The 25,846-nt window shown below is 43.8% G+C and overlaps 1 protein-coding gene across 5 annotated transcripts; it reads right to left on the bottom strand.

Moving 5' to 3' along the window:
- Nucleotides 1-7,188: 7,188 nt before the first annotated feature.
- LOC141058304 (uncharacterized) lies at nucleotides 7,189-21,862 on the bottom strand. Of its 5 annotated transcripts, none has more exons than XM_073554501.1 (2): nucleotides 21,701-21,862; nucleotides 7,189-11,090 (listed from the first exon to the last, which is right to left on the bottom strand). In XM_073554501.1, exons 1-2 carry the CDS (start codon nucleotides 21,745-21,747, stop codon nucleotides 7,514-7,516), a joined length of 3,624 nt encoding a protein of 1,207 aa, XP_073410602.1. In that variant the 5' UTR covers nucleotides 21,748-21,862; the 3' UTR covers nucleotides 7,189-7,513. The 5 variants fall into 5 exon arrangements, with proteins under 5 accessions (XP_073410602.1, XP_073410603.1, XP_073410606.1 ...); XM_073554502.1 differs by lacking the exon at nucleotides 21,701-21,862 and adding an exon at nucleotides 21,438-21,551; XM_073554505.1 differs by lacking the exon at nucleotides 21,701-21,862 and adding an exon at nucleotides 21,561-21,687 and having other exon boundaries at nucleotides 7,191-11,090.
- Between the last annotated feature and the right edge of the window lie 3,984 nt (nucleotides 21,863-25,846).

The following is a 25,846-nucleotide window of genomic DNA, read 5'->3' as shown; positions in this document are numbered from 1 at the left end:
ATTTATGTGCTGCATGTGTACTAACTCAAACCAAGCTCAATTTTTGTGTTTTTTCAATATACATTACCTGTCCGACGCTCAGTCAAGTCCCACGGTGTAAATCCATCTCGGGGGGTTAATATGTTTACAGCCGGAGCGCTGCTAACACAGCCGCTCCCGACTGTAAATGACTGGGGAATGAATGGGAGCAGCCGGCGCATGCTCAGTAACTAGCGGTGACGTCACCGCTCATCACTGAGTATGCGCTCTGCTCCATTCATTCCCCAGTCATTTACAGTCAGCAGCGGCGGTATTAGCAGCGCTCCAGCTGTAAACGTATTAACCCCTCCCGAGATGGATTTACGCTGTGGGACATGACTGAGCACGGGACAGGTAATGTATATAGTTGCTTTATTATTTTCTCCTTTTTTTCAGAAGATCGAGGGCTTCGCAAAGGAATTATGAGTGTAATAAACATGATAAAAATGTGTGTTGTATTCTTTCATTAAAATATTTTATTCTTATTGTGTTTATTTAACCCTATATTTACTGTAAGATTAGTAATGGAGAGGTGTCTTATTGACACCTCTCCATTACTAATCCAGGCTTAATGTCACCTTAGAATAGAAAGGTGGCATTAACCCTCTATTACCCCACTTGCCACCTCTACTGGACAAGTGGGAAGAACAAGGCAAAGCTCCAGATTAGGCACATCTAATAGATGCGCCTTTTCTGGGCAGCTGGGGGCTGCTGTTTTTAGGCTGGGGGGGGCCAAGATCAATGGCCCCTTACCAGCCCTCAGCTTTAGTCAGGTTGGTTGTCAAAAGTAGGGGTGAACCCACGACGTTTTTTTAAATTATTTAATTAATTAAAAAAACAGCGTGGGGACCCCTCTATTCTTGAGAAACAACCTTGCTGAAGCTGACAACTGTAAGTTTCATCTGGTTGGTTCAGAAAATGAGGGGGACCCCACGTCGGGTTTTCATTCATTCTTCTCTCCTGCCGGCAGAGCAGGAGAGAATCACAGCCGCGGTCAGCACCAGACGCCGGGAACAGCGCTTACTGTAGCGCTTCTAGATATCAATGATGTCCTTATCAGGGACCGATCCCGGACTGAAAGTCTTCGAATTATTCAATGTCTTGTTGTGCCTAGATACATTGACACAAGCCCTTCTTTTCCCCTGCCTGAAAGATTACATTTCTTTACATGCTAATTTATACTGATTTTGTGCCCACTCTATATGCAACGATCCTGGAATCGGTAGATGTTCCTCCTCTTAGCAACTGACTTGACATTTCTCTCACCTGCAAGTGTATTAATCAGGAAAGTGATTTCTCTTCTAGGTGGGTCACACTGCAGAGAGACCTGATGGCATACATCTACAGTTTCCTGCTCCATATTGTGAGATCTAGTTCCCAGCCGGTGTTGGTGGGTGGCATATAGTTCAATGTTTGATATTGGCTTTATTGCTCCTAGACAATTGGTGGCGATCACTGAAAAAGCAACAGCATCGCATTTACTGCTTATTTTAAAATAGAAAGAAATTACTTGATTAGCAGCATCAATAACTGGAATGTAAATGTCTTTCATTTGTTCCATTAAGGACCAGCCCAGTCCTGCTAATCCAGGTTATTTATTATGCTTTGGTCATGTAGCGCTATCATATTCCACAGCGCTTTACAGACATTATCATCACTGTCCCCATTGGGGCTCATAATTCCCTATCGGTATGTCTTTGTAGTGTGTGGGAGGAAACTTGAGTACCCGGAGGAAACCCATGCAAACACGGAGAGATCATAAACACTCCTTGAAGATATTGTCCTTGGTGGGATTTGAACCCAGGACTCCAGTCCTGGTGCTAACCACTGAACCACCATGCTCCATACGGTGCCAAGTAACATCCAGCTTCGTAGTTTCATGCTGGCCCAGGTACCAACATACAACTTAAGATTTGTTGTTCTGTCTGCTGCCCAGAATATTCAACTCACCAAACCCATGACTTTGCACTGAGCTGTTAGTCCAGACCTATGGATTACATCACTGTTCCCCAACTCCGGTTCTCAAGAACCACCAACAGGTCATATTTTTAGGATTTACTTAGTATTTCCCAGGTGATAACTGCATCACCTACACAGGCAGAAATTCCATCACCTGGGAAATACTAAAGAAATCCTGAAAACATGACCTGTTGGTAGCTCTTGAGGACTGGAGTTTGGGAACACTGGATTAGATAATTCACAAGCAGGCGAGCCATAATAAAGTCAGCCCAGTGGTTCGTTACTGCTGTACAGTAGGAGAGAATAAAATCAAACCAAGCGACCATCATGCTTGGCAAGTATTTAATCACTTCACGACGTGTCGTCTATATACGGCATGTCAGAAGCTGATGTAGGGCACGGGCTCATGCAGCGAGCCTGCCACATAACCGGCAGGCGATGGCTGTGTATTACAGCCAGGACCTGCCGCTAACAATCATGGATGGAGCAGAGCTCCGCCCACTATTGAGAGCGGCATTTAATGAGAGCTGATGTCCCCGAGCATCATTACTTCCACTCATCTGCTTGCCCGTGACATGATCGCATGTTGACATAACAGCTGGATGCAAGCTGATGACCCGCGCTTGTCATTACGGAACTGCTTTGAAACCTTGCCTGTGACCGGACTTCAAAGGAGACTGCAATTTCTGCTATATGCAGTGATGCTGTGGCAGTGACGGAGATACCATCCGCTTCTGATTGGCCGGTGGTTGGTACTGGCATTGGGATGTAGAGAGCCAGTCTTGGCGAAGCAATACATTTCAACTGAATGTGCATCTTTGGTTACACATTCAGTTGTAAAGGACGACATAGGTGGCCACTGGACCGGGCCACGACAGTCTCAGGGGCCTGAGGGCCACATAATGGAGATTTGGGGGCCATGTGTTTGAGACCCCTGGCTTAAGTGTGTAGAAGCCACTTCTGGGTCACACAGAGCGCAGCGTCACCCGTAGAGTCTACAGAGCAGTGTCGTCACTGAGAAGAAAACGGCACCGGACACTGGAGAGCAGCAATAGATGGGTACATTAATACACACACTACATTACATGCATATATACATACATTCAATTTAAAAAAAAATAGAGATTTGGGAGTGCTTCTTTAAATACTACAGAAGAGGGAGGATTAGGAAACGAGAAGAACCTACTAGGTAATCTAATAAGACAAGTCAAAACTGAAATACTTTTTTAAATCTCAGCAGTCTCAAAAATATATCAACCATGGGTGAAGAAACAAATTAAATGTTAAATAGATAAAAACCTCTCCCATTTGGATTGTTACTAGTGTAACAAAACGGACCATAATGAAGATTGGAGCTGTTCACAGCCATAAACCTAACTGGCGTTTAAAGAGGCCATAAACAAAAATTCAACTGTGTGGCCATAGATAAATCAGAAAAATTTCCTCCAGCTTCGGAATTCACAAAAGCTTCTCCAGAAAAGTCAAAGGACATGGAGGTAAGTGAAGATAAAATTAGTTCTCTTTTTTGTAAGATGGCAAGATTTCCTATGTGATCCTTCTGTTCTCACTTAGGGTCTTGAGATTCCAAGCTTGACTTTCCATTTGGGACAATGTCCATAATTTCCACAATATTTATTAATTTATTTCACTAACTTATATAGCGCTATTAATTCCACAGCGCTTTACAGACATTATCATCACTGTTTCCATTGGGGCTCACAATCTAGATTCCTCATCAGTAAGTTTTTGGATTGCAGGAGGAAATTAAGAACCTGGAAGAAACACACGCAGACACAGGGAGAACATACAAACTCCTTGCAGATGTGCTTGGTCGGATTTGAACCCATGACTCCAGCGCTGAGAAGCACTGAGCCACTGTGCTGCCCTATACTATGGATACCCGACAATAAGACAGTATATTATATTATCAATTATATTATTTTTTGCTCTGAAAGGTGGGTTAGGGCTTATTTTCAGAGGATGTCTTAGTGTTTTCCATGAACAACAGTCCACATTTATTCCTCAACAAAAAGTCAACATTTATTCACATATAATGATGTCATCACACACATACACACACACGGCACATACGAAACATACCAGCCTGTCTCGTCTTCAGTTCCTCTAGACTCCCTTATTCTCGAAATAGCAACAATGGGGGGGCCCTAAGAGAGTGGGGGCCCTGGGCATTTGCCCAGTCCCCCCTCCCCCAATGCTGGCCCTGATTGTAACTAATCCTTATTTTTGTAATAGGGCTTATTTTTCAAGCATACACCAAAATCCTGTAAAATCATGCTAGGGCTTGTTTTTTGGGCAAGGTTTATGTTCAGGGAAGCACGGACGGAGCATGAACCCTCAAATTGCAGATGAGCCCTCTCAGAAGCAGGCAAAATTCTATGGTCAATTTTCATGGGTTCAGGTAGGCCATCCCTGGACAGAGGCTTACGCTTACTTACAGAGAAGTACACTGTCTGTATTCTGGTTGACAAAACCCAGCATGGCCTGGGATTGACATGAAACACAATGGGGATGGAAGAAGAGGAGAATATCCAGACAATTAAATATGTCAAGAAGACTTGTGTAGAACTGAATAGAAGACAGCTGGCGTTTGTTCCTGTGCATCCATTTGTGCTGAGACATCCTGCACAGCCTTCACTAACTTCTGTTGACAGGTGGCAAATAAGAGACCAACTTGGTCAGTAAAGATCCACATGTAATGGAAAAGAAGCTCCTACACTTTTGGGATGAATGGACTGAATATTCTATTATGTCTTATTTGATTAGGTGCATCATCAAAGCCCACAGACTACATGAACAGTTGTTGTCCAGTAAGGAGATGAGGTTGGTGCAACAGGGCGATCTGGTTGGAACAACAGAGACTGAAGAAACTGGACAGAATTGAAACAATTGAGTAGTTCACTTGGAAGCCAAAGAATTCGCACAGGAAGACTGAGGCAGAGTCAAGATAGCGGCAGAGTAGACTAGCAATGTATCGAAGCCTGGTGTGATAGGAGGCTCAATGAGATCAACAGAGTTTGATCATGTAAAAGAGAAGTGCTAGCAATACAGCCATGTTGGATATGTCAGGTGGCTCAATGAAAGCATGTTGGCCAGAATTGTGTAGGTCAGGAGACTGACAGTGGTGATGTAGCAGAGCCCACTTATGGAGCTGGGTGGCGCGCAGGCCGAAAGACTCACTGTGGCATTGCAATATAGCCATGTTGTTTTGGTCAGTAGGCACATTGGCAATGTAGCAGAGCCAAGTATTGCAGCCGAATTTAGCTGGTCAGTCGATACACTATATCGATGTAGCAAAGCCCAGCGTGTAAAGTAATGATGCAAATGCCAAGTACATGAATACTCAGGCAGCATCCAGTCGCCTGAACCGATTGTTAAGGCCACAGTAATAGCACTGTAGTGCATGATTTTACCATGGCAATGCAACTCGCAAAACAACAGCTGTGTCAGGAAGGAAACAGAAAGCCAGAATGTGTACTAACAAAGAGCACACAGTTGTGTTCTTATAGGTTTCTCTTGTTCACGAGGTGCTTCAGGCTACTATGAATTACTGTCATTTTTGTCCATGGCCAAGTGACATGATTGAGAAAAGGAGATATTTTAATACTCCCTTTACCAGTTCACTAGAGAACACAGCTCCTACCCAAAATATAGTTTGTTTACCTCTTCCAAGTATTTAGTCTGCATTTTTTTTTTCATACTTTGATGATTGTTCACGGGAAAAACTTTTGAAGCCAAGTACACTTTTATCTATACATCTTGGAATCATAAGTTTCACAATTTGATGTATTATAAAAAAAATTACTGCACTGAGGTAACCTTATAAATGTGCCCCTGCTGTGTACTGTGTAATGGCCGTGTCTGACCGTAGAGGAACATGGACTGATCATACCAACAGGGGAGGAAGCAAAAGAGTACACAAACAGGACAGCACGGTATCACAGCCGATGCTTCCATGAGGGTAAACATTTCCTGACAATTGTGTGACATTTCTAAAAGTAACACACAAGAATTTCTAGGAAAAACTGTTACATGAATCAACTCCTTCATGTCCATTTATGTGATGTTTTTCCTTTGCTTATACTGCAGGATACATTCAGAACTGAAAAATGTAAAGAACAAACATTTAACATTTTCATCATCCACCAAGCATCATTAAATACTTGCTATTCTATGGCTCGGTATGATTGCAGACATTAAGCTGTGTGTGTTAATAACTTGTGCACAATAATTGCATACTTCATGAACAAATTATTTTTCTTTCGTCGTTAACAAAAAAGTATATTTTTCATCCAGGACAATTCACTATTATTAGAACCATAGTAGGACACAGTAGCTACTCCCCCTAGTGTTAAAAAGTGGAAATGCCTAACTTTTTAAAATTATAAACAAATGATATGTTTTAAGAAAATGTAAACATTTTTATTTCCATTTTTTTCAATTGCTGAAATTTTTTTTTTTGATGACACCTTCCCTTTACGTAATAGTCAAACATTTTAAATGTTAACATAAATATTTGCTTAAGAAATGTTAGCTCAAAAACTGGGAATAGTAATATTAATGACAATGTAAAATAAATCATTCAAAATTTACAAGTTATACTCAGTGTTAGGATTCTTTGAGTAGCAAAAATACAGGGAGATCAATCACAACCCAGACATGTGTTGCTCTCTTTGCAAACCCTTAAAGGGGCTTTGCAATAATCAAAACTTACCACATAGGAACAGTATAGATGCTGTGTTGCTGTTTGCTTGGTTGGGACCCCCAAATAGCTGCAAAAATAGAGGACTCCACATCCTCCATTTCAATGGATTGGTGGTTGACCATGGGCTAAAAGAGACAGTCTAAGGGTGGTTTCACATTTGCGTTTCCAGCAGCAGCGTCGGCCTGCGCACGTCCCCCATTAAGCCACGCCCCCTGCCGCGCCTCCTCCGGTAGCTCCGCCTAGGGGCGCATGATGCTGCATGCGACCTGCGTCCCCTATCTTTAGCACTGGGGACGCAGGCCGTGCGCAGGTATGTGTTTGGCGGCGCATGCGTCCTTTTGACGGTGCGCCAAGTGCACCAAATTGCAACAGGATGCATTTGGCGCTGGTCGGCTCACCGTCAAAAAGACGCACACTCGCCGCCAAACACATACCTGCGCACGGCCTGCGTCCCCAGTGCTAAAGATAGGGGACGCAAGTCGCATGCAGCGTCATGCGTCCCTAGGCGGAGCTACCGCAGTAGGTGGGGTGGGGCTTAACGGTGGCCGATGCTGTGCTGGAAACGCAAATGTGAAACCACCCTAATACAGTGCTCTCTGTCAGTCCCATAGATGCTGAATGCAGCAATACTGCACAAGTTTGATCACAGCTCAATTAAAAAAAGAACTTTGCACCCCATTTTTGCATTCATTGAGGGTACCAGTGGTGGGACCTCGAGCAATCATCCAACTATCATATAACCTGTATATAGGTGATAAGTTGTTGTGATTGTGATACAACCACTATAAGTGGTCCTCTTCCATAAAAGGTGGCTCACTGAAATGTTTTCACCTCCTGGACCAGTGCTGTAACATCATTCATGATTTCAAAAATAAAATTTTGGCAATCTGGCTTATACAATGTCTTGACAATCCATGATTTTTGACATTTGGAGACTTCCAAACTCTGTGTCACAGTGCCTAGTAAATCATCATTTGACACATTTGTCACCACTTCTTTCACCCTGTGGACATTTCTGTTATGGTCAAGGGCAGCAAGTTGTGTGCGCGCCACCATAGAGTCCATGAAGAAGTGTAACGTCTTTGGACGATATTTACGGCAAGTGCTATGGTATATCTCAAACTCTCCCGTGTGACAGAGGAAGGACAGTTGTTTTAAGTCTTTTAGTAGAGACGTATTCTCAACTATCTTTTTGAGTTGTTCATAGGCAGGTGAATTTTTCTCCAGCCAGTTGGTGTTGTTCACCACTTCTTCTGGGAGAGGTGGATGATGACAGGCTTTGCAGTCACTATCTCCTTTCCACTCATGGACATTGGTGACATGCTGAAGAACGGATTTCCATTTTTGAATTAATAGATCATGGTTTTTAGAACATGTGCAAGAGCTCCACCAAATATGGTTTCTGATCGCCTCCACCCATTCATAGAGGACTTCACAGTCTTTGTGTTTTGCTGCCATTAAAACTTCATTGCCTATCGATTTAGATAAATGCCACAGATCTATGAGATTCACGATACCCGGGTAATTGTCCTTCAGAAGTTCTTGGATAGCGACACTTCTGTCAGTAACAATCATTTTCACATCAGCGTTCATAGTCTGGAGTTCACCCATTGCCTTCTGGAATCCTACTTTTTCTGAGTCTTCCAATCTCACTTCTGAAGTAACCGGCTCCACAGAAAATGAACATATTTTTTTGCTACCCACGTCCATCAGTGAGTATACAGAATACTTGGGAGAAAATCCAGGATTGTCTAATTGTCGATCTCCTGCTATACAAAGTGGTCTTTCCCGGATACTTTGTATGACAGCTTTTTGCTCCTCCTTCCATTGATGGTTAATGGCCGGGAACAGGTACATGGACTGATTTTTACAGTAGGTAGTTTTGTCTATTGATTTCACATTGAGCAATTTGAACATATGTTGGGATGTTAGAAAACTTGAGCCGCTGAATAGCACTGCTGCCGATAGCAGAACATTTCCCAGTGGCTGATATCCGTGTCTTGGCTGGCTTTCCCACAGTAACCTTGTATGACCAGACCTGCACTGAACCTCTACTGACAAATATGATCCAATAGTTTCCTTCCTGTACTGTGTAAGAGGTGATGTACATTTTGTTTCGGACATACACGGGATCATCATGATCAGTTTCTTGAGACAGGACTCAAATACAAGATACTTTTCATCATCCACAGGATGTTCCACTGGTGAATCTAAGTCCTGGAAGACACGTTTTATGTCATCTTCATCTTCTGCATCACTTGGAACTAAGAATAATTCATCTTCATCCTCACTCAATTCACAGATATGAAAGGAGTCGTTAGGGTCTTCCTGATCTTCATCAGTCTTTACAGCAAAAATATCCAATGAATTGGGATTTCTACAAACTGGAACTAATGGCTCCCTTGGAATTGGGGAAATCCTTTCAATCTTGGTATCTTGTGATATGAAGTTAGTGATGGTTTTTGCAGGACTAGAAATTGGAAATTGATCCTCTTCTATTTTTATATTAGGTTCCTTTTTCAGTGTAATGTTGTCAAAATTTGGTATTGTAAAGTTATTGCTAAAAAGTGTTGGAGGCAGGAGTGATTGTCCTGTTGATGAGTCATCTTCTTCTTTAATATGGACTGCTGTTTTTTCATCTGAAGAAGTAGGTCCAGATGTATCAACTTCAGAATTTGATAAGATTTCATCTTTAACAAGATCTAAATTATCAGGTTTCACATCTTCACTCGGATCATTGTCACAGTCACTGGAGCTGTAATAACTGCAGTTACTAAATCCTTTGTCTGCTGGGCTGGCAAGAGATGTGGTTGATTCTGAATCATTAGACGTTTCAATTGGAATTGATAAGTTGCGCATAATGTTACTAAGGTTTGTATATATTTTAGTTTGTGTGTACGCATTTCTTTTCCTATCTGAGAAGAAATCAGTGTTGACACCTTTGTCGACCATTAACGGCTTCTGGATCAGACAAGACGGTGGCACAGACGGTGGGCTGTGTGGCTCAAAAATAAGTTTACTTGTTTTAACAGATGTCTGGTTTGTCAGAACAGTTGGATCAGAAAAGGAGGCAGTAATAGGTTTCAAGAAAACAACATTTTCTTCCAGTTTTCTTTTCTTTGATGGAGGCACACAATAAGAGACCACAGTTTGGGAAACAGGTGGGACATGCACAACAGATATAGAGGATGGTTTCAGTGTCAAACTAGATGTTGGTGGCATCTGTGTCACAGTGGACACGTTTCCAGAAACTGGAAGAACTTTCAGAGAGCATGGATTTGTTTCACTAACAGAATTCAAAGGAATATGGATTGGTGGAGCCTTGTTTAACCCAGAGGTAGAGATTACTGGTGCTGGGGCAAAGGTTGTTATGGGAGAGGAAACTGTGGTGGATGGTAAGGTTTTGGTATTTAAACATAATGCATCTTTTCTGGGCTTAGTATTCGAAGGCAAGTTTGTATTTTTGAGGACAGAAGAGAACTCTTTTTTCAGAAAGGTGAGAATACTTTGCTTTAAGTCAACAGGTGCTACTTGTTTCACTTGACCACCCTGGGATAGTTTTAATTTTGAATTTGCAAATGTACCAAGTTCAATACCCGAGAATGATGATGGTAGTTTTTCCACAATGGGTGTGGTAGAAGCTCTCGATACCAATGACAGCTGCCTTACACCAGACAATGCAGAACGTTTTTGTGTAGCCATAGTTGTTGCTGTTATTTCAGTAGTTACTTTTGGCGGTTTGTCACTAACTACTGAATTAGATTTTTGACTAGGCCTGCATGCTTGTGCTTTCCCAGAGATGGCAGAGTGTTTTTGTGTGGCTGCAGTTAGTTCGATAGTTACAGATGATGGTTTGTTTCTAACTACTGGATCTGATTTTTGACTAGTTCCACATCCTTGGAACAAACCATGTTGAGAATCCACGGGAACTACAGTCATATTCTCAACTCGATATGTACGTACTGTACCAGAGCAAGACGATTTCTGGCTCTCAGGAAATGGAACAGAAGGGGTGTGATGCTCACTAGACGAGCTTGATGGTTCCGACACTGATGGAAAAATTCTTGATACTAAAGATGGACCTGTACCCGTTTTATCCATATTAAAAACACTAGGAATGGCGTCCTTTCTTAATCTCCTCCCACAGCCCTTATAGCGGTAACTGTCATGTGTGAAGTGCAAAGAACACATTCTGTATGAGTCGCTTAGTTTTCCTTGGAATACTTTCTCAACCTTTTTTTCAATGTCGATGTCATACTGTCCTGTCTGTTGTAGCCAAAGCTTGATTTGTTCTCGATTTCTTGGAAAACTATGAAGAATTCTGGATTGATCACGCGGCTTCTTTGTGGAATCACAACCTCGCACAACACAGGATGGCATGATGCAATGCCTACATAAAGAACACAAAACCCTTATATGTTAAGATTCAAACCGTCTGAAAACTGAACATGATTTGAACACATTATGATACTGAGAAGACGGAGGTTTTCCACATCTTATCCCCATGAAAATCTCCGTCAGATAACAACAATGTAAAGAAAACTTATAAGAATTTATTTTTCATTGCTTCTATTTATCACCATGTCATCATTAACCTTTTTCACTAGGCAGTAATTGCAGATAAAGTGAATATTCATGACTCATTCATACAATGCACTTTCGCTTTAATTCCTGTGAAGCATCTGAAGGGTTAATAAACTTCTTGAATTTGATATTCTGCACCGTGCGGGATGAAGTTTTTAGAATGGTGTCACTTTTGGGTATCTTCTGTCATATAGACTCCCAAAGTTACTTCAAATGTGATGTGGTTCCTAAAAAATGGTTTTGTACATTTTGTTGGAAAACTAAGAATCTGCTGATGAGCTTTGAACCCTTATAACTTCCGAACAAAAAAAAAATTATGTTTCAAAAATTATGCAAATGTAAAGTAGACACGTGGGAAATATTATTTATTAACTATATTGTGTGATATAACTCTCTGGTTTAAGTGCATAAGAATTAAAAGTTTGAAAATTGCAAAGTTTTTAAAATTTTCGTCAAATTTCCGATATTTTTACAAGTCATACAGAACAAATTTTACCACTATCATGGTAAAATATGTCACAAGAAAACAATCTCAAAATTTGTGGCTTCCAATGAAGTGGATCGTTCGCTGCGTGCAAAGCGCTGTCGTCTATTGAACGCAGGTGAATCCGCATGTGTTCACTGAATCGTGCGGATTCACCACGTCCTATACATTGTATGGGTGAAATTTCTCTTGCAGACACTGGTGTCTCCGCAAGAGGAGTTGACATGCAGCAGTCTGGAAAGATGCATCGCATGCCAGTCTCCGTGGGTGAGCCGTGGGCGTCTGTGGACGCATAGTGGGCATGGGATTTCTCGAAATCCCATCCACTATTCTGTCACAGCTGACCGCTGTGGGTTGGATGCTGCATAAGTACACAGCATCCAACCCACAGCGCTTACTGCTCGTGTGCACATACCCTAACAGATACCCTTTATCAATTTTAACTCTACAACTCCAACCTTTTTTCTAGAAAACACCTGTTGGATCAAAATAATTTTTACATCCCTAGATTATTTCACAGAGGGGTGTAAGGAATTTCCAAAATGGGGTTACTTGTAGGGATTCTACTGTTGTAGCACATTTTAAGATCTGTAAATGGTGCCTGCCAACTATTCTAGTAAAGTCTGCACTCGAAAAAGCCAAGTAACTTTCCTAGCTTCCGAGCTCTGCCATGTGCCCAAATACCAATTTCCGACCACAGATGTGGCATTGCTGCATTCATGAGATGTTGTATAACAAATCATGGGATCCATTTTTGACGTTTACCCTTGTGAAAATTAAAAATGTAAGGATTAAACAACATTTTAGTGCAAAATGTGTTTTTTTTTGTTTTTACAAAGTAATGTTCTAAAATTATGTGAAATAGCTTATTGCACCCATAGATTGATTCTGTACAGGGTGAAGTTTCCAAAATGGTGTCACTTGTAGGCAATTTCTGTCTTATAGAGACCTCTCCATTTCTAAGCCTTGGGCTTGATGTCACCTGACAATAAAAAGGTGACATCAACCCCATAAATATTAACCCCACTTGCCACCTCTACAGGGCAAGTGGGAAGAGCCAGGCAAAGCACCAGAATTGGCACATTTAATAGATGTGCCTTTTCTGGACAGCTACGGGCTACTATTTTTAGGCTGGGGGGGGCAATATCCATGGGCCCCTTACCAGCCTGAGAAGACCAGCCCACAGCTGTGAGCTTTAGCAAGGCTGGTTATGAAAAATGGGGGGGACCCCTCTATTCTTGATAACTAGCCTTGCTGAAGCTGACAGCTGAGGGATGCAGCCTCCAGCTGTGAGTTTTGCCTGGTTATCAAAAATACAGGGGAACCCATGCCGTTTTTTTTAAATTTATTTACAGAACAGGAGTGCCTGATGAATACTCCCATCTGCCGCTCCTGCTCTCACTGCTATTAGCGGCAGCAGGTGTCAGATGATGGAAGCTGTAGTCCCATCAGCTGACGCCAGTGACGGAGGTAAACTTTATACCTCCGATCACAGCTGAACACTCACGCTATCTTTTGACAGCATGGGAAACGCAGCTCTCTGACCAGCGGGGATGATTTCACCGCCAATCAGAAGCGGTGTTTGCCGCGCTGTCATGCACATGACAGCGTGGCAAACATTGGATGTTCAGGCCCACCATTCAAGTGGCATAGTGTGCTGGCCAAAAGAAGAGATGGAAGCTGCAGATGTGAAGACACGAAAGCTCCTCACAATGCATGGAGGTGTCCACCCTAAAGGCCCTGTTACACACAATGATGTCCCAGCGATCCCACCAACGATCCGACATGGATGGGATAGCTGGGACATAGACTCACCAGCAATCAGGACCAGCGAGCAAGCTGGTATCCAAGAGCCGTGCAGCTCTAGTTACCTGCTGTTTACCCTAGATACCAGCTCCCAGCGTCGCTGATCGTTGGTCTCCTGCTGCCACACGCAGCGATGCGTGCTGGCCAGCGGGAGACCAATGATCAAAAAATGGCCCAGGACAGTCCTGCACGATCAGCGATACTCGGCGGGGGGGGCCGGTGGCTGATGCATGTCACACACAGCGATATCGCTGGAGAGATCACTGTTGCGTCACAAAATCAGCGATCTCGCTAGCAATCTCGCTGTGTGTGACGGGGCCTTAAGTCTAGTACCCAAAGATGGTATACCAACAGAAAGGAGGGTGGTCGAGGGTTGATAAGCATCAAGCCATCATGGATGAAACATGAAGTATCCAGGAAAAAGAATACATCAGAAGAATGGCGCCAGAAGATGAGATGCTGAGAGGAAGCCTAAGGCAGCAACAACAACAGATCTGGAAGGAATAACAGGAACATGAAGCGCCATGGCAAGACAAGCCGCTGCATGGGATGTGAGAGGTCTTCTCCTCTCGCTTCCTCAAGCTCAATGTGGACAAATCTGAACTCATCATCTTTCCTCCATCTCACAGCTCTTCCTTACCCGACCTAGCTATAACAATTGATGACATCACACTTTCCCCAGTACCGGAAGTCTGCTGCCTTGGAGTAACCTTTGACTCTGCCCTGACTGTTGTGAGTTCATTTTCCCCTTCACTACTGAGGCCCAAGGAACTCCCTCTTCTGGTAAAGAAAGGTAGTGAGACTGATTATCAAACACCTGAGTCTGATGATGATGACTGGCTGAGTGGAGTTACTGACTGGATATAAGGCTGCCGACGCCCTTCTGCCCTGCGGGTGATTTCTCTGTGGGATCCTTGGAGACCAGTCTGAATTCCTGCTCTTCTAAAGCTAAGTTTTCTGCTCGGCTTTTTGCATTCGTGCTTTTACTTTGTTTTGCTTTGTTTTTCTGGATTTCTGCCATTCCCTGCTGGGGTGTGCTGAATTCCTTTAGCTCTGTCTTCTGAAAATACCTGAGTGCTGATTTAGTTTTTGAAGCCTAGCTGCTTCAGGGTCTTTTTCATATCAGCTTGTTGGCTTATGTCTTTGATGGGGTTTTGGCAGATTGCAGACAGCAACCTTCCTTTCCTGTTCTGTTTAGTTAGCTTGGGCCCCATCGTTTGCTCAGCCTATCTTTCTATCTGTGTGAGTGTTTTTTCATCTTGCTTCACCGTCATTATATGTTGGGGGCTGCCTTTTACTTTGGGGTCTGCTCTGGGGCAGTTTAGATTTCCTTTTCTGTCTTTAGGCTATTTAGCGCACCGGCTGTGATCGAGGGGTCTAGGGCATCGTAGGAACCCCCCACGGCTACTGCTAGCTGTGTTGATAGGTTCAGGGGTCTGCAATCTGATAGTTGCCAACTTCTCTGGTTTTCTGGACGTAGCTTCTATTTTTGTGTCTGCCTCCTACGGTGACTCAATCATAACAGAATCACCCGCCATACCGCAGATCCTAGGGTACTCAATAGCAGGAAAGAATTGTAAAAAAAAAAAAAAAAAAGCGTATATTTTTTCCTCTATATCTCTGAGGCCGTAGGGGGAATTTTTTTTTTCTCTCAATGGAGATAAAGCAATTGTCTGATCATGTGGAGCAGCTCGCTGCGGAAGTGCGGGGAATTTCCGCCTACCTTGCTCATTCACATGCTGCTGAACCAAAGATTCCTACACCTGATATATTTTTTGGGGATCGGTCTAAATTTTTGAATTTCAAAAATAATTGTAAATTATTTTTTGCCTTGAAGCCTAACTCGTCAGGGAGCTCCGCGCAGCAGGTTAAAATTGTCATCTCTTTGCTGCGTGGCGATCCCCAGGATTGGGCGTTTTCTTTGAAACCAGATGATCCTATTCTGACTAATGTGAACGCATTTTTTCAGGCCTTGGGGTTGTTGTATGACGAACCTAATGCCATTGATCAGGCTGAAAAGACCCTGCTGGCATTGAACCAGGGTCGTGATTCTGCAGAATTGTACTGTCAAAAATTCCGAAAGTGGGCAGTACTTACTACCTGGAATGATAATGCCTTGGCTGCTCTCTTTCAGAAGGGGTTGTCAGAAGCCGTAAAAGATACTATGGTGGGATTTCCTGTTCCCTCTGGTCTTGACGATTCTATGTCATTAGCCATTCAGGTTGATCGGCGTTTGCGCGAACGCAAAGCTGCACGAGAGGTGTTGCCACCTGTTGAACAAATGTCTGAACCTATGCAATGTGATAGTTTTTTCCAGAGAGCAGCGTCAGGAGATCAGAAGGCGTAATAAGTTGTGTTTTTTCTGTGGAGATGCCTCGCATATTATTTCTGTCTGTCCTAAACGAGAGAAGCGCTTTGCACACACATTTTCTGTTGGTGGTGTTCAACCTAAGTTTCTTCTGGCTATTACTCTGATCTGCTCCCTGTCCACATTTTCCGCCAAGGCTTTTGTGGATTCGGGAGCAGCCCTAAACCTAATGGACTTGGATTTTGCTAAACGTTGTGGATTTCCGATGACACCTCTGCAGACGCCTATCCCTTTGAGGGGGATTTATGCTACTCCTTTGGCTAAAAATAAACCTGTTTTGGACCCAGGTGGTAATGCGGGTCGCCCCAGACCATCAAGAAAATTGCAGATTTTTGGTGTTGCATAATCTGCATGATACTATTGTTCTGGGGTTTCCCTGGTTACAAATTCATAATCCAGTTTTGGATTGGAAATCTGTGTCTGTGGTGAGTTGGGGTTGTCGGTGTGCCTTTAGTGAGGCTCCGGTGTTTTCCACCTCTCCTCAGTCGCATGATGTTCCTGATTATTTGGCGGACTTTTATGATGTATTTAGTGAGAATGAGTCTGCGTCTCTGCCTCCTCATAGGAGTTATGACTGTGCAATTGAACTGAGCCCGGGGTGTAAATTTCCCAAGGGTCGGCTCTTCAATTTATCTGTACCCGAGCACGAGGCTATGCGATCCTATATTAAGGAGGCGTTGGAGAAAGGTCATATTGGACCATCCTCGTCACCCTTAGGTGCCGGTTTTTTTTTGTAGCCAAAAAGGATGGATCATTAAGACCTTGTATTGATTATCGTGCCCTCAACAAAATTACTGTTAAATATCAGTATCCGTTACCCCTGATTTCTGATCTATTCTCCAGAGTTAAAGGTGCTTGCTGGTTTACCAAGCTTGACCTCAGGGGGGCGTATAATATTATTCGCATTAAGCATGGGGATGAATGGAAGACGGCGTTTAATACTCCGGAGGGACATTTTGAGTACCTGGTGATGCCTTTTGGGCTCACTAATGCCCCTTCTGTCTTCCAGTGCTTCATGAACGATATTTTCCGAGATTTTGTCGATAAATTTTTGATGATCTATCTAGATGATATTTTGATCTTCTCCAAGGATTGGGATTCTCATGTGGAACATATTCGGACTGTGTTCCGGATCTTGAGGGAGAATTCCCTGTATGTCAGAGGATCTAAATGCCTTTTTGGAGTACAGAGGATTTCTTTTTTGGGATTTATTTTGTCCCCGTCAACTATTAAAATGGACCCGGCCAAGGTACAGGCCATTTACGATTGGGTTCAACCCACTTCTTTGAAGGCCCTCCAGAAGTTTTTGGGTTTTGCTAATTTTTATCGGAAATTTATAGCAAAATTTTCTAGTATTGCCAAGCCATTGACTGATTTGACTAAGAAGGGTGCTGATGTGTTAAATTGGTCTCCGGAGGCTGTTTCTTCCTTTCAGGAGCTGAAGCGAAGATTCACCTCCGGCCCGGTTTTGCGGCAACCTGATGTCTCACTTCCGTTCCAGGTAGAGGTGGATGCTTCTGAGATTGGTGCAGGAGCTGTTTTGTCCCAAAAGGATCCTGTAATATCTAAAATGAATCCCTGTGCTTTCTTTTCCCGAAAGTTCTCTCCATCTGAACGTAACTATGATGTGGGGAATCGGGAACTGTTAGCCATGAAATGGGCATTTGAGGAGTGGAGACATTGGTTGGAGGGAGCTAAGCATCAAGTCGTGGTCCTCACTGACCACAAGAATTTGATTTACCTAGAGTCGGCTAAGCGCTTGAACCCTACAGCTAGGTGGGCCTTGTTTTTTACACGTTTTGATTTTGTGGTTTCTTTTCTTCCTGGAACTAAGAATGTAAAGGCTGACGCTCTCTCTAGGAGCTTCTTTGCTGATTCTCCTGTGGTGACCAAGCCTGCTACCATCTTAGGCGAAGGGGTAGTTCTTTCTGCCATCTCGCCCGATTTGAGACGTGCTCTGGAAGAGTTCCAGGAGGACAAACCTGAGCGTTGTCCCAGTGGAAAGTTGTATGTTCCTGACCAGTGGAAGAAGAGAGTGATGTCTGAAGTTCATTGCTCTGCTTTGGCTGGTCATCCAGGTATTTTTGGTACTAGAGATCTGGTGAGTCGGTCTTTTTGGTGGCCCTCCTTGTCTCGTGATGTCAGGAATTTTGTGCAGTCCTGTGGGACGTGCTCCCAGTCTAAATATTGTTCTCGCTCTAGTGGGTTGTTGATGCCTTTGCCTGTCCCCAAGAGGCCATGGACCCATATTTCAATGGATTTCATTTCTGTTATGCCTGTCTCTCAAAGGATGACTGTTATTTGGGTGATTTATGATAGGTTCTCTAAGATGGTTCATCTTGTACCACTCCCTAAGTTGCCGTCTTCCTCTGAATTGGTGCCCCTGTTTTTACAACAGGTGGTTCGCTTGCACGGGATTCCTGAGAACATTGTATCTGACAGAGGAGTCCAGTTTATGTCTAGATTTTGGAGAACTTTCTGTTCCAAGCTGGGAATTCATTTGTCCTTCTCCTCTGCTTTTCACCCTCAGATCAATGGGCAGACAGAGAGAACAAACCAGACCTTGGAGTCATATTTGAGATGTTTTATTTCTGCTGATCAGGATGATTGGGTTTCATTTTTGCCCTTGGCCGAATTTGCTTTAAATAATAGAGCTAGTTCTGCCACTTTGATGTCACCTTTTTTTTGTAACTTTGGGTTTCATCCTCGATTTTCTTCAGGGCAGGTGGAGCCCTCTGCCTGCCCAGGTGTTGACACTGTGGTGGAGAGAATGCACCAGATCTGGGACCAAGTGGTGGATAAGTTATCTCTCTCTCAGGAGAAGGCCCAGCGGTTTTCCAACCGACATAGGACCATTGGTCCCCAGTTTAAGGTTGGTGATATGGTGTGGTTATCATCAAAAAATATTGCTATGAAGGTGGCTTCTCCTAAGTTTAAGCCTAGATTTATTGGACCTTACAAGATTGTGGAGATTATTAGTCCGGTCTCTTTTCGTTTGGCTCTTCCTGTCACATTTAAAATCCATAATGTGTTCCATAAATCTTTGTTGAAGAGGTTTGTTGAACCTGTTGTTCCGGGGGTGGCACCTCCAGACTCTGTATTGGTTGAAGGTAACATGGAATATGAGGTAGAGAAAGTACTGGATTCCCGTCTGGCTAGACGGAGACTCCAGTATTTGGTTAAGTGGAAGGGTTATGGTCAGGAGGATAATTCCTGGGTCTTTGCCTCTGATATTCATGCCAAAAGATTGGTGCGTGCCTTTCATCGGGCTCACCCTGATCGCCCTGGTGGCGTGGTTGAGGGTTCGGTGACCCCTCCTCAAGGGGGAGGTACTGTTGTGAGTTCATTTTCCCCTTCACTACTGAGGCCCGGGGAACTCCCTCTTCTGGTAAAGAAAGGTAGTGAGCCTGATTATCAAACACCTGAGTCTGATGATGATGACTGGCTGAGTGGAGTTACTGACTGGATATAAGGCTGCCGACGCCCTTCTGCCCTGCGGGTGATTTCTCTGTGGGCTCTTCTAAAGCTAAGTTTTCTGCTCGGCTTTTTGCATTAGTGCTTTGACTTTGTTTTGCTTTGTTTTTCTGGATTTCTGCCATTCCCTGCTGGGGTGTGCTGAATTCCTTTAGCTCTGTCTTCTGAAAATACCTGAGTGCTGATTTAGTTTTTGAAGCCTAGCTGGTTCAGGGTCTTTTTCATATCAGCTTGTTGGCTTATGTCTTTGATAGGGTTTTGGCAGATTGCAGACAGCAACCTTCCTTTCCTGTTCTGTTTAGTTAGCTTGGGCCCCGTCTTTGCTCAGTCTATCTTTCTATCTGTGTGAGTGTTTTTTCATCTTGCTTCACCGTCATTATATGTTGGGGCCTGCCTTTTACTTTGGGGTCTGCTCTGGGGCAGTTTAGATTTCCTTTTCTGTCTTTAGGCTATTTAGCGCTCTGGCTGTGATCGAGGGGTCTAGGGCATCGTAGGAACCCCCCACGGCTACTGCTAGTTGTGTTGATAGGTTCAGGGGTCTGCAATCTGATAGTTGCCAACTTCTCTGGTTTTCTGGACGTAGCTTCTATTTTTGTGTCTGCCTCCTACGGTGACTCAATCATAACACCTGACCTTCAAACCGCACATCCAAGCTCTTTCTACCTCCTGTCGCCTCCAGCTCAAAAATATTTCCAGAATCCGTCCTTTCCTCAACCCTCAGTCTACTAAAATGCTTGTGCATGCCCATATCATCTCCCACCTCGACTACTGCAACACCCTCGCACCTCTCCAGTCCATCCTTAACTCTGCTGCCCGACTAATTCATCTCTCTCCTCGCTACTCCTTCGCTTCTCCCCTCTGCAAATCTCTTCACTGGCTCCCATTCTCTCAGCGTATCCAGTTCAAATTACTCATACTGACCTACAAGGCCATCTATAACCTGTCTCCCGATACCTTCCCTCACGTAATCTCTGGTCCTCCCAAGACCTCTTTCTCTCCTCCACACAACCGCCTCCAAGACTTCCCCCGAACTGCCCCAACAAGTCCGACTATCAACCACATTTGGATCCTTCAGACGGAACCTGAAAACCCACCTCTTCAAGAAAGCCTACAGCCTGCAATGACCCCACTACCTCCTCACCACAACCGGAGATATCACCTCAACCAACACCAGAACTTCTGCAACCCATCAACCTACTGTCTTCTTCCCCACCATCCTGTAGCATGTAAGCCCGAAGGGGCAGGGTCCTCTCCCCTCTGTATCAGTCTGTCATTGTTAGTTTGTTTACTGTAAGTGATATCTGTAATTTGTAAGCTGGAGAAATACCAGGGCCTCAAAGCAGAACTGGAGATGTGGAAGGTGAAAGCAACAGTGATTCCAGGGGTGATAGGAGTACTTGGAGCAGTGACCCCCAAGTTGGAAGAATGGCTACAACAGATCCCAGGAGCAACATCTGAGCGCTCTGTCCAGAAAGGCGAAATGCTGGGAACAACCAAGATCCTGCTCAGAACCCTCAAACTGCCCGGTGGCCACCTCACTGCATGTTATCACGGGAAGCACGCCGGCATCTTCATGTTACAGCATAATGGCTGTTCCTACCTTATGTCACTGATATGACTTTCACCACATTACCCTGAATATTTGGTTTATAGCGACAGTATTCACTTACAGACTTCCTTGATAAAGGCGATTGTGCCGAAATGTGAGATGGATTGATGTCTGTTTTTCCATTATGTCGGCTATTCATTAAACGGATCATTTGAAATCTCTACCTCTTTGCGACTTTTTGAGTGTTGAATGTTATCATTTTATATCGCAATACCATAATATGTATTATACTATATATGCCGTATCTTTATAGTACCGCTAGCCAAGATTAAGGCGCTAGCTAGGACACAACCATTAAAACTTAATGTTCGACGCCTATTTATATATACACAACCACCTATATACAGTATATATCTATATCTGCACACACCCCTGTCTGCAGGCACTCTCACCTAGCTATCTATAGACTCACAGCCTTATTTGTGACACAGGCTCCATGCAGATCAGCGGTCGCCGCTGCACATACCGGCAGACGCTTCCTGCTCGCTGTACCGCCCTGTGTGCTGCCTATCTGCCTTCATGTTTGCTCTCACACCTGAGTATCTATAGACACAGATCCCTCCAGGCCTCAGTATAACGCGCGGCACGCCTCCATCACACTGATATATCAGAGGGTGATTATTACACCCCGGGCACACGAGAACACAGATCCCGGTATGAGCCGCCGCCAATTACCTCAGAGCAGTGCACACCACTGCGCCGCCTCTAGTCTCTGACGTCATCACCCGGCGTCCTGGAGGCAGCGCGGCCTCCGGCGGTCACGGTCACGCAGTGCAGGCCTCTGTCTCCTCATGTCCTGTCTGGGTCACGTCTAGATCGGAGTTGATTTCTTGTGATCCTCAGTTCAGCCGCTCCGATCTAGACGGCTCATTAGTGAAGTGACTAGATCGGAGTTGATTCCTGGAGCTCCTCATACAGACTCCATTCTAGTCTCCTCTTGTGTTTTTCTAAGGCTATGTGCACACGGTGCGCATTCTGCTGCGGTTCCGAAGCGTTTCTGCACCTGCGGGTCCGCAGCAGATTCTGCTGCGTTGTACAGCACCTTTATTTCCTATGGAAATAAAAAAAAAAAGCTGTGCACATGCTGCGTTTTTTTCCGCGCGGTTTACAATCCGCAGCATGTCAATTGTTTGGTGCAGAAACACTGCAGGTTTACACCTCATCCATTATGAGGTGTAAAACCGCAGATAAACCGCAGGACTCTTGTCCTGCGGATTTACCTGCGGTTTTCTCTACAAAATCCGCAGAGCCAAAAAACTACGTGTGCACATAGCCTAATGCTTTTTTTTCTGGAATTGCTGCAGGTTATCATGGCGCAGACATCACCGGTCAGACAGGAAGGGGTTAATGGCGCAGACCACAGTTGAGCGAAACGGGTCAGTCAAATTCAAAAGTTGGGTTTCGCCGATCGAAACCCGACCATAGCGTGAGGTCGGTCATGAGGTCGCCGACCCGCGCGCCAAGGTCGCGTTTCAAATAATTCTTACAGCTCCTTTTCTCAGCCAATGATGGAGGACGCACACTGTGGGCAACGCAATAACATAGGCAGTGGCCAGCACCATCTTAAAGAAGGGCATTGAAGTGATTGGCTGGCTTTGTGTGGCGTCACAGTGGCTATAAAAGGCCGTGACCGCCGACCGCCATCTTACTTCTGCCGATCTTAGAATAGGGAGAGGTGCTGCTGCTGCGGACTCTGAATAGGGAGAGCGTTAGGCAGGGAAGAAGAAAAAAAAACTGCTGCTGATAGCGCTTTTCACTGTACAGTTAGTGTGCAGTGAAAGTGGAGGATTTTCGTTGTGTGCAGCAGCGCTGGTGGTGATTACGCTGCCTTTTAAGGCTACCTGATAGCTGCATTGCTGTGTGCACACTGCTGTTCAAAGCACTTCAAATTTTATTATTTTGTTCTGGTCAGTTACCGAGTGTTCATTTTTTCACACACCGTATAGCGGTGTACGCTCCTCACACACTACCATGTACCGGCTGGTGTCACAGACAAATAGAAGCTATCTGTGTGTGACTCTAGAAAAATAAGCCGAGGAGATTTTCCATTTTTCCAGACTTACACCTTATAGAGCTAGCTGTCTGCTTTTCAAACAGTTTCATATATCTGCTGTTTGATAATGGTCAAAACTATACAGAGACAGCGTGTGTCACTCCGTATAAAAATAGACGGAGATTGACAATTTTCCATACAGACACCATATAGCGGTGTACGCTCCTCACTAGTGTTGAGCATTCCGATACCGCAAGTATCGGGTATCGGCCGATACTTGCTGTATCGGAATTCCGATACCGACTTCCGATATTTTTTCAATATCGGAATTCGGCATCGGAATCGGAAGTTCAAAGTTGATTGACGGCCTGACGTCATCATGATGCGCGGTGTGTGCGCATCATGATGCGCCGTCATTTCGGGCCTTCCGGGGGTCTCTGCCGGCCTGCCGGGGGGCTGTGTGGACTGCCCGGGGTCGGTACCGGCCTGCCGGGGGGCTGTGCCGGCCTGCCGGTGGTCTGTGCACCCTGTGGGGGTCTGTACCGGCCTGCCGGGGGGCTGTGCCGGCCTGCCGGTGGTCTGTGCACCCTGTGGGGGTCTGTACCGGCCTGCCGGGGGGCTGTGCCGGCCTGCCGGGGGGCTGTGCTGATGTCCGGGGGTCTGTGCAAGCATCGTCCGATGGGACTACAAGTCCCATCTGGCGATGCCTGCTACCATGACAGTGATTGACACATTAGCCAATGATGGGACAGTAGTAGTCCCATCATCCGGCTAATGTGTTAAATGTTAAAAAAAAAAAAAAAAATACTACATACATACTACATACATACTACATGCATGCTACATACATACTACATGCTACATACATACTACATATATACTACATGCATGCTACATACATACTACATGCTACATACATACTACATATATACTACATGCATGCTACATACATACTACATGCTACATACATACTACATATATACTACATGCATGCTACATACATACTACATGCTACATACATACTACATATATACTACATGCATGCTACATACATACTACATGCTACATACATACTACATATATACTACATACATACTACATACATGCTACATACATACTGCATGCTACATACATACTACATACATACTACATACATACTACATACATACTACATACATACATACTACATGCATGCTACATACATACTACATGCATGCTACATGCATGCTACATACATACCACATACATACTACATACATACTACATACATACTACATGCTACATACATACTACATATATATTACATGCATGCTACATACATACTACATGCATGCTACATGCATGCTACATACATACTACATGCTACATACATACCACATACATACTACATACATACTACATACATACTACATGCTACATACATACTACATATATACTACATGCATGCTACATACATACTACATGCTACATACATACCACATACATACTACATACATGCTACATGCTACATACATACTACATACATACTACATACATACTACATGCATGCTACATACATACTACATACATACTACATGCATGCTACATACATACTACATGCATGCTACATACATACTACATGCATGCTACATGCATGCTACATACATAGTACATGCTACATACATACCACATACATACTACATACATACTACATACATGCTACATGCTACATACATACTACATATATACTACATGCATGCTACATACATACTACATATATACTACATGCATGCTACATACATACTGCATGCTACATGCATGCTACATACATACTGCATGCTACATGCATGCTACATACATACTACATACATACTACATGCTACATACATACCACATATATACTACATACATACAATACATTCATACAATACATACATAGACATACAGTACATATAACATAGAGTAACATACTTACCAATACTTGTCACATTGTTCCCCGAAGCCATTGTCTTTTCCGGAATAAATATTAACATAACAAACCACAAAAATACTCACCCACGATCCGAAGCAGTCCACGAGTGTGTCCCACGACGATCTTGGGTAGGGAACTGCAGCATCAGATGATGCTGCCGTTCTCTACGGGCTGCAGGAATCCAATGACGGAAGGTAGGTATCCTTCCGCACTGTATTCCTCTGCCACTTAAAAAAAAAAAAGTCCCTAGTCTCACTTTATGCCATTGCTGTGTGGGAATTTCCCACGCAGCAATGGCATAAAGTGAGACTAGGGACTTTTTTTTTTTAAGTGGCGGAGGAATACAGTGCGGAAGGATACCTACCTTCCGTCATTGGATTCCTGTGGCCCGTAGAGAACGGCAGCATCATCTGATGCTGCAGTTCTCTACCCAAGATCGTCGTGGGACACACTCGTGGACTGCTTCGGATCGTGGGTGAGTATTTTTGTGGTTTGTTATGTTAATATTTATTCCGGAAAAGACAATGGCTTCGGGGAACAATGTGACAAGTATTGGTAAGTATGTTACTCTATGTTATATGTACTGTATGTCTATGTATGTATTGTATGAATGTATTGTATGTATGTAGTATATATGTGGTATGTATGTAGCATGTAGTATGTATGTAGCATGTATGTAGTATGTATGTAGCATGCATGTAGCATGCATGTAGTATGTATGTAGTATGTATGTAGTATGTATGTAGTATGTATGTAGCATGCAGTATGCATGTAGCATGCATGTAGTATGTATGTAGTATGTATGTAGTATGTATGTAGCATGCAGTATGTATGTAGCATGTATGTAGCATGTATGTAGTATGTATGTAGTATATAT

This window comes from Dendrobates tinctorius, unplaced genomic scaffold (assembly GCF_039654945.1).
Source record: "Dendrobates tinctorius isolate UK_male_01 unplaced genomic scaffold, ASM3965494v1 ptg000211l, whole genome shotgun sequence".
In the NCBI taxonomy this organism is placed as follows: Eukaryota; Metazoa; Chordata; class Amphibia; order Anura; family Dendrobatidae; genus Dendrobates; species Dendrobates tinctorius.
Note: the sequence above shows the minus strand (reverse complement) of the source record. Positions and strands in the feature narration are given on the sequence as shown.

Coding starts and splice junctions, on each gene's coding strand:
- LOC141058304 (XM_073554501.1), bottom strand. CDS start 21,747: ATGACGTCAGAGACTAGAGGCGGCGCAGTGGTGTGCACTGCTCTGAG. Junction 11,091..21,700: donor GTGGTGTGCACTGCTCTGAG/GTAATTGGCGGC, acceptor TTCTTTATGTAG/GCATTGCATCATGCCATCCT.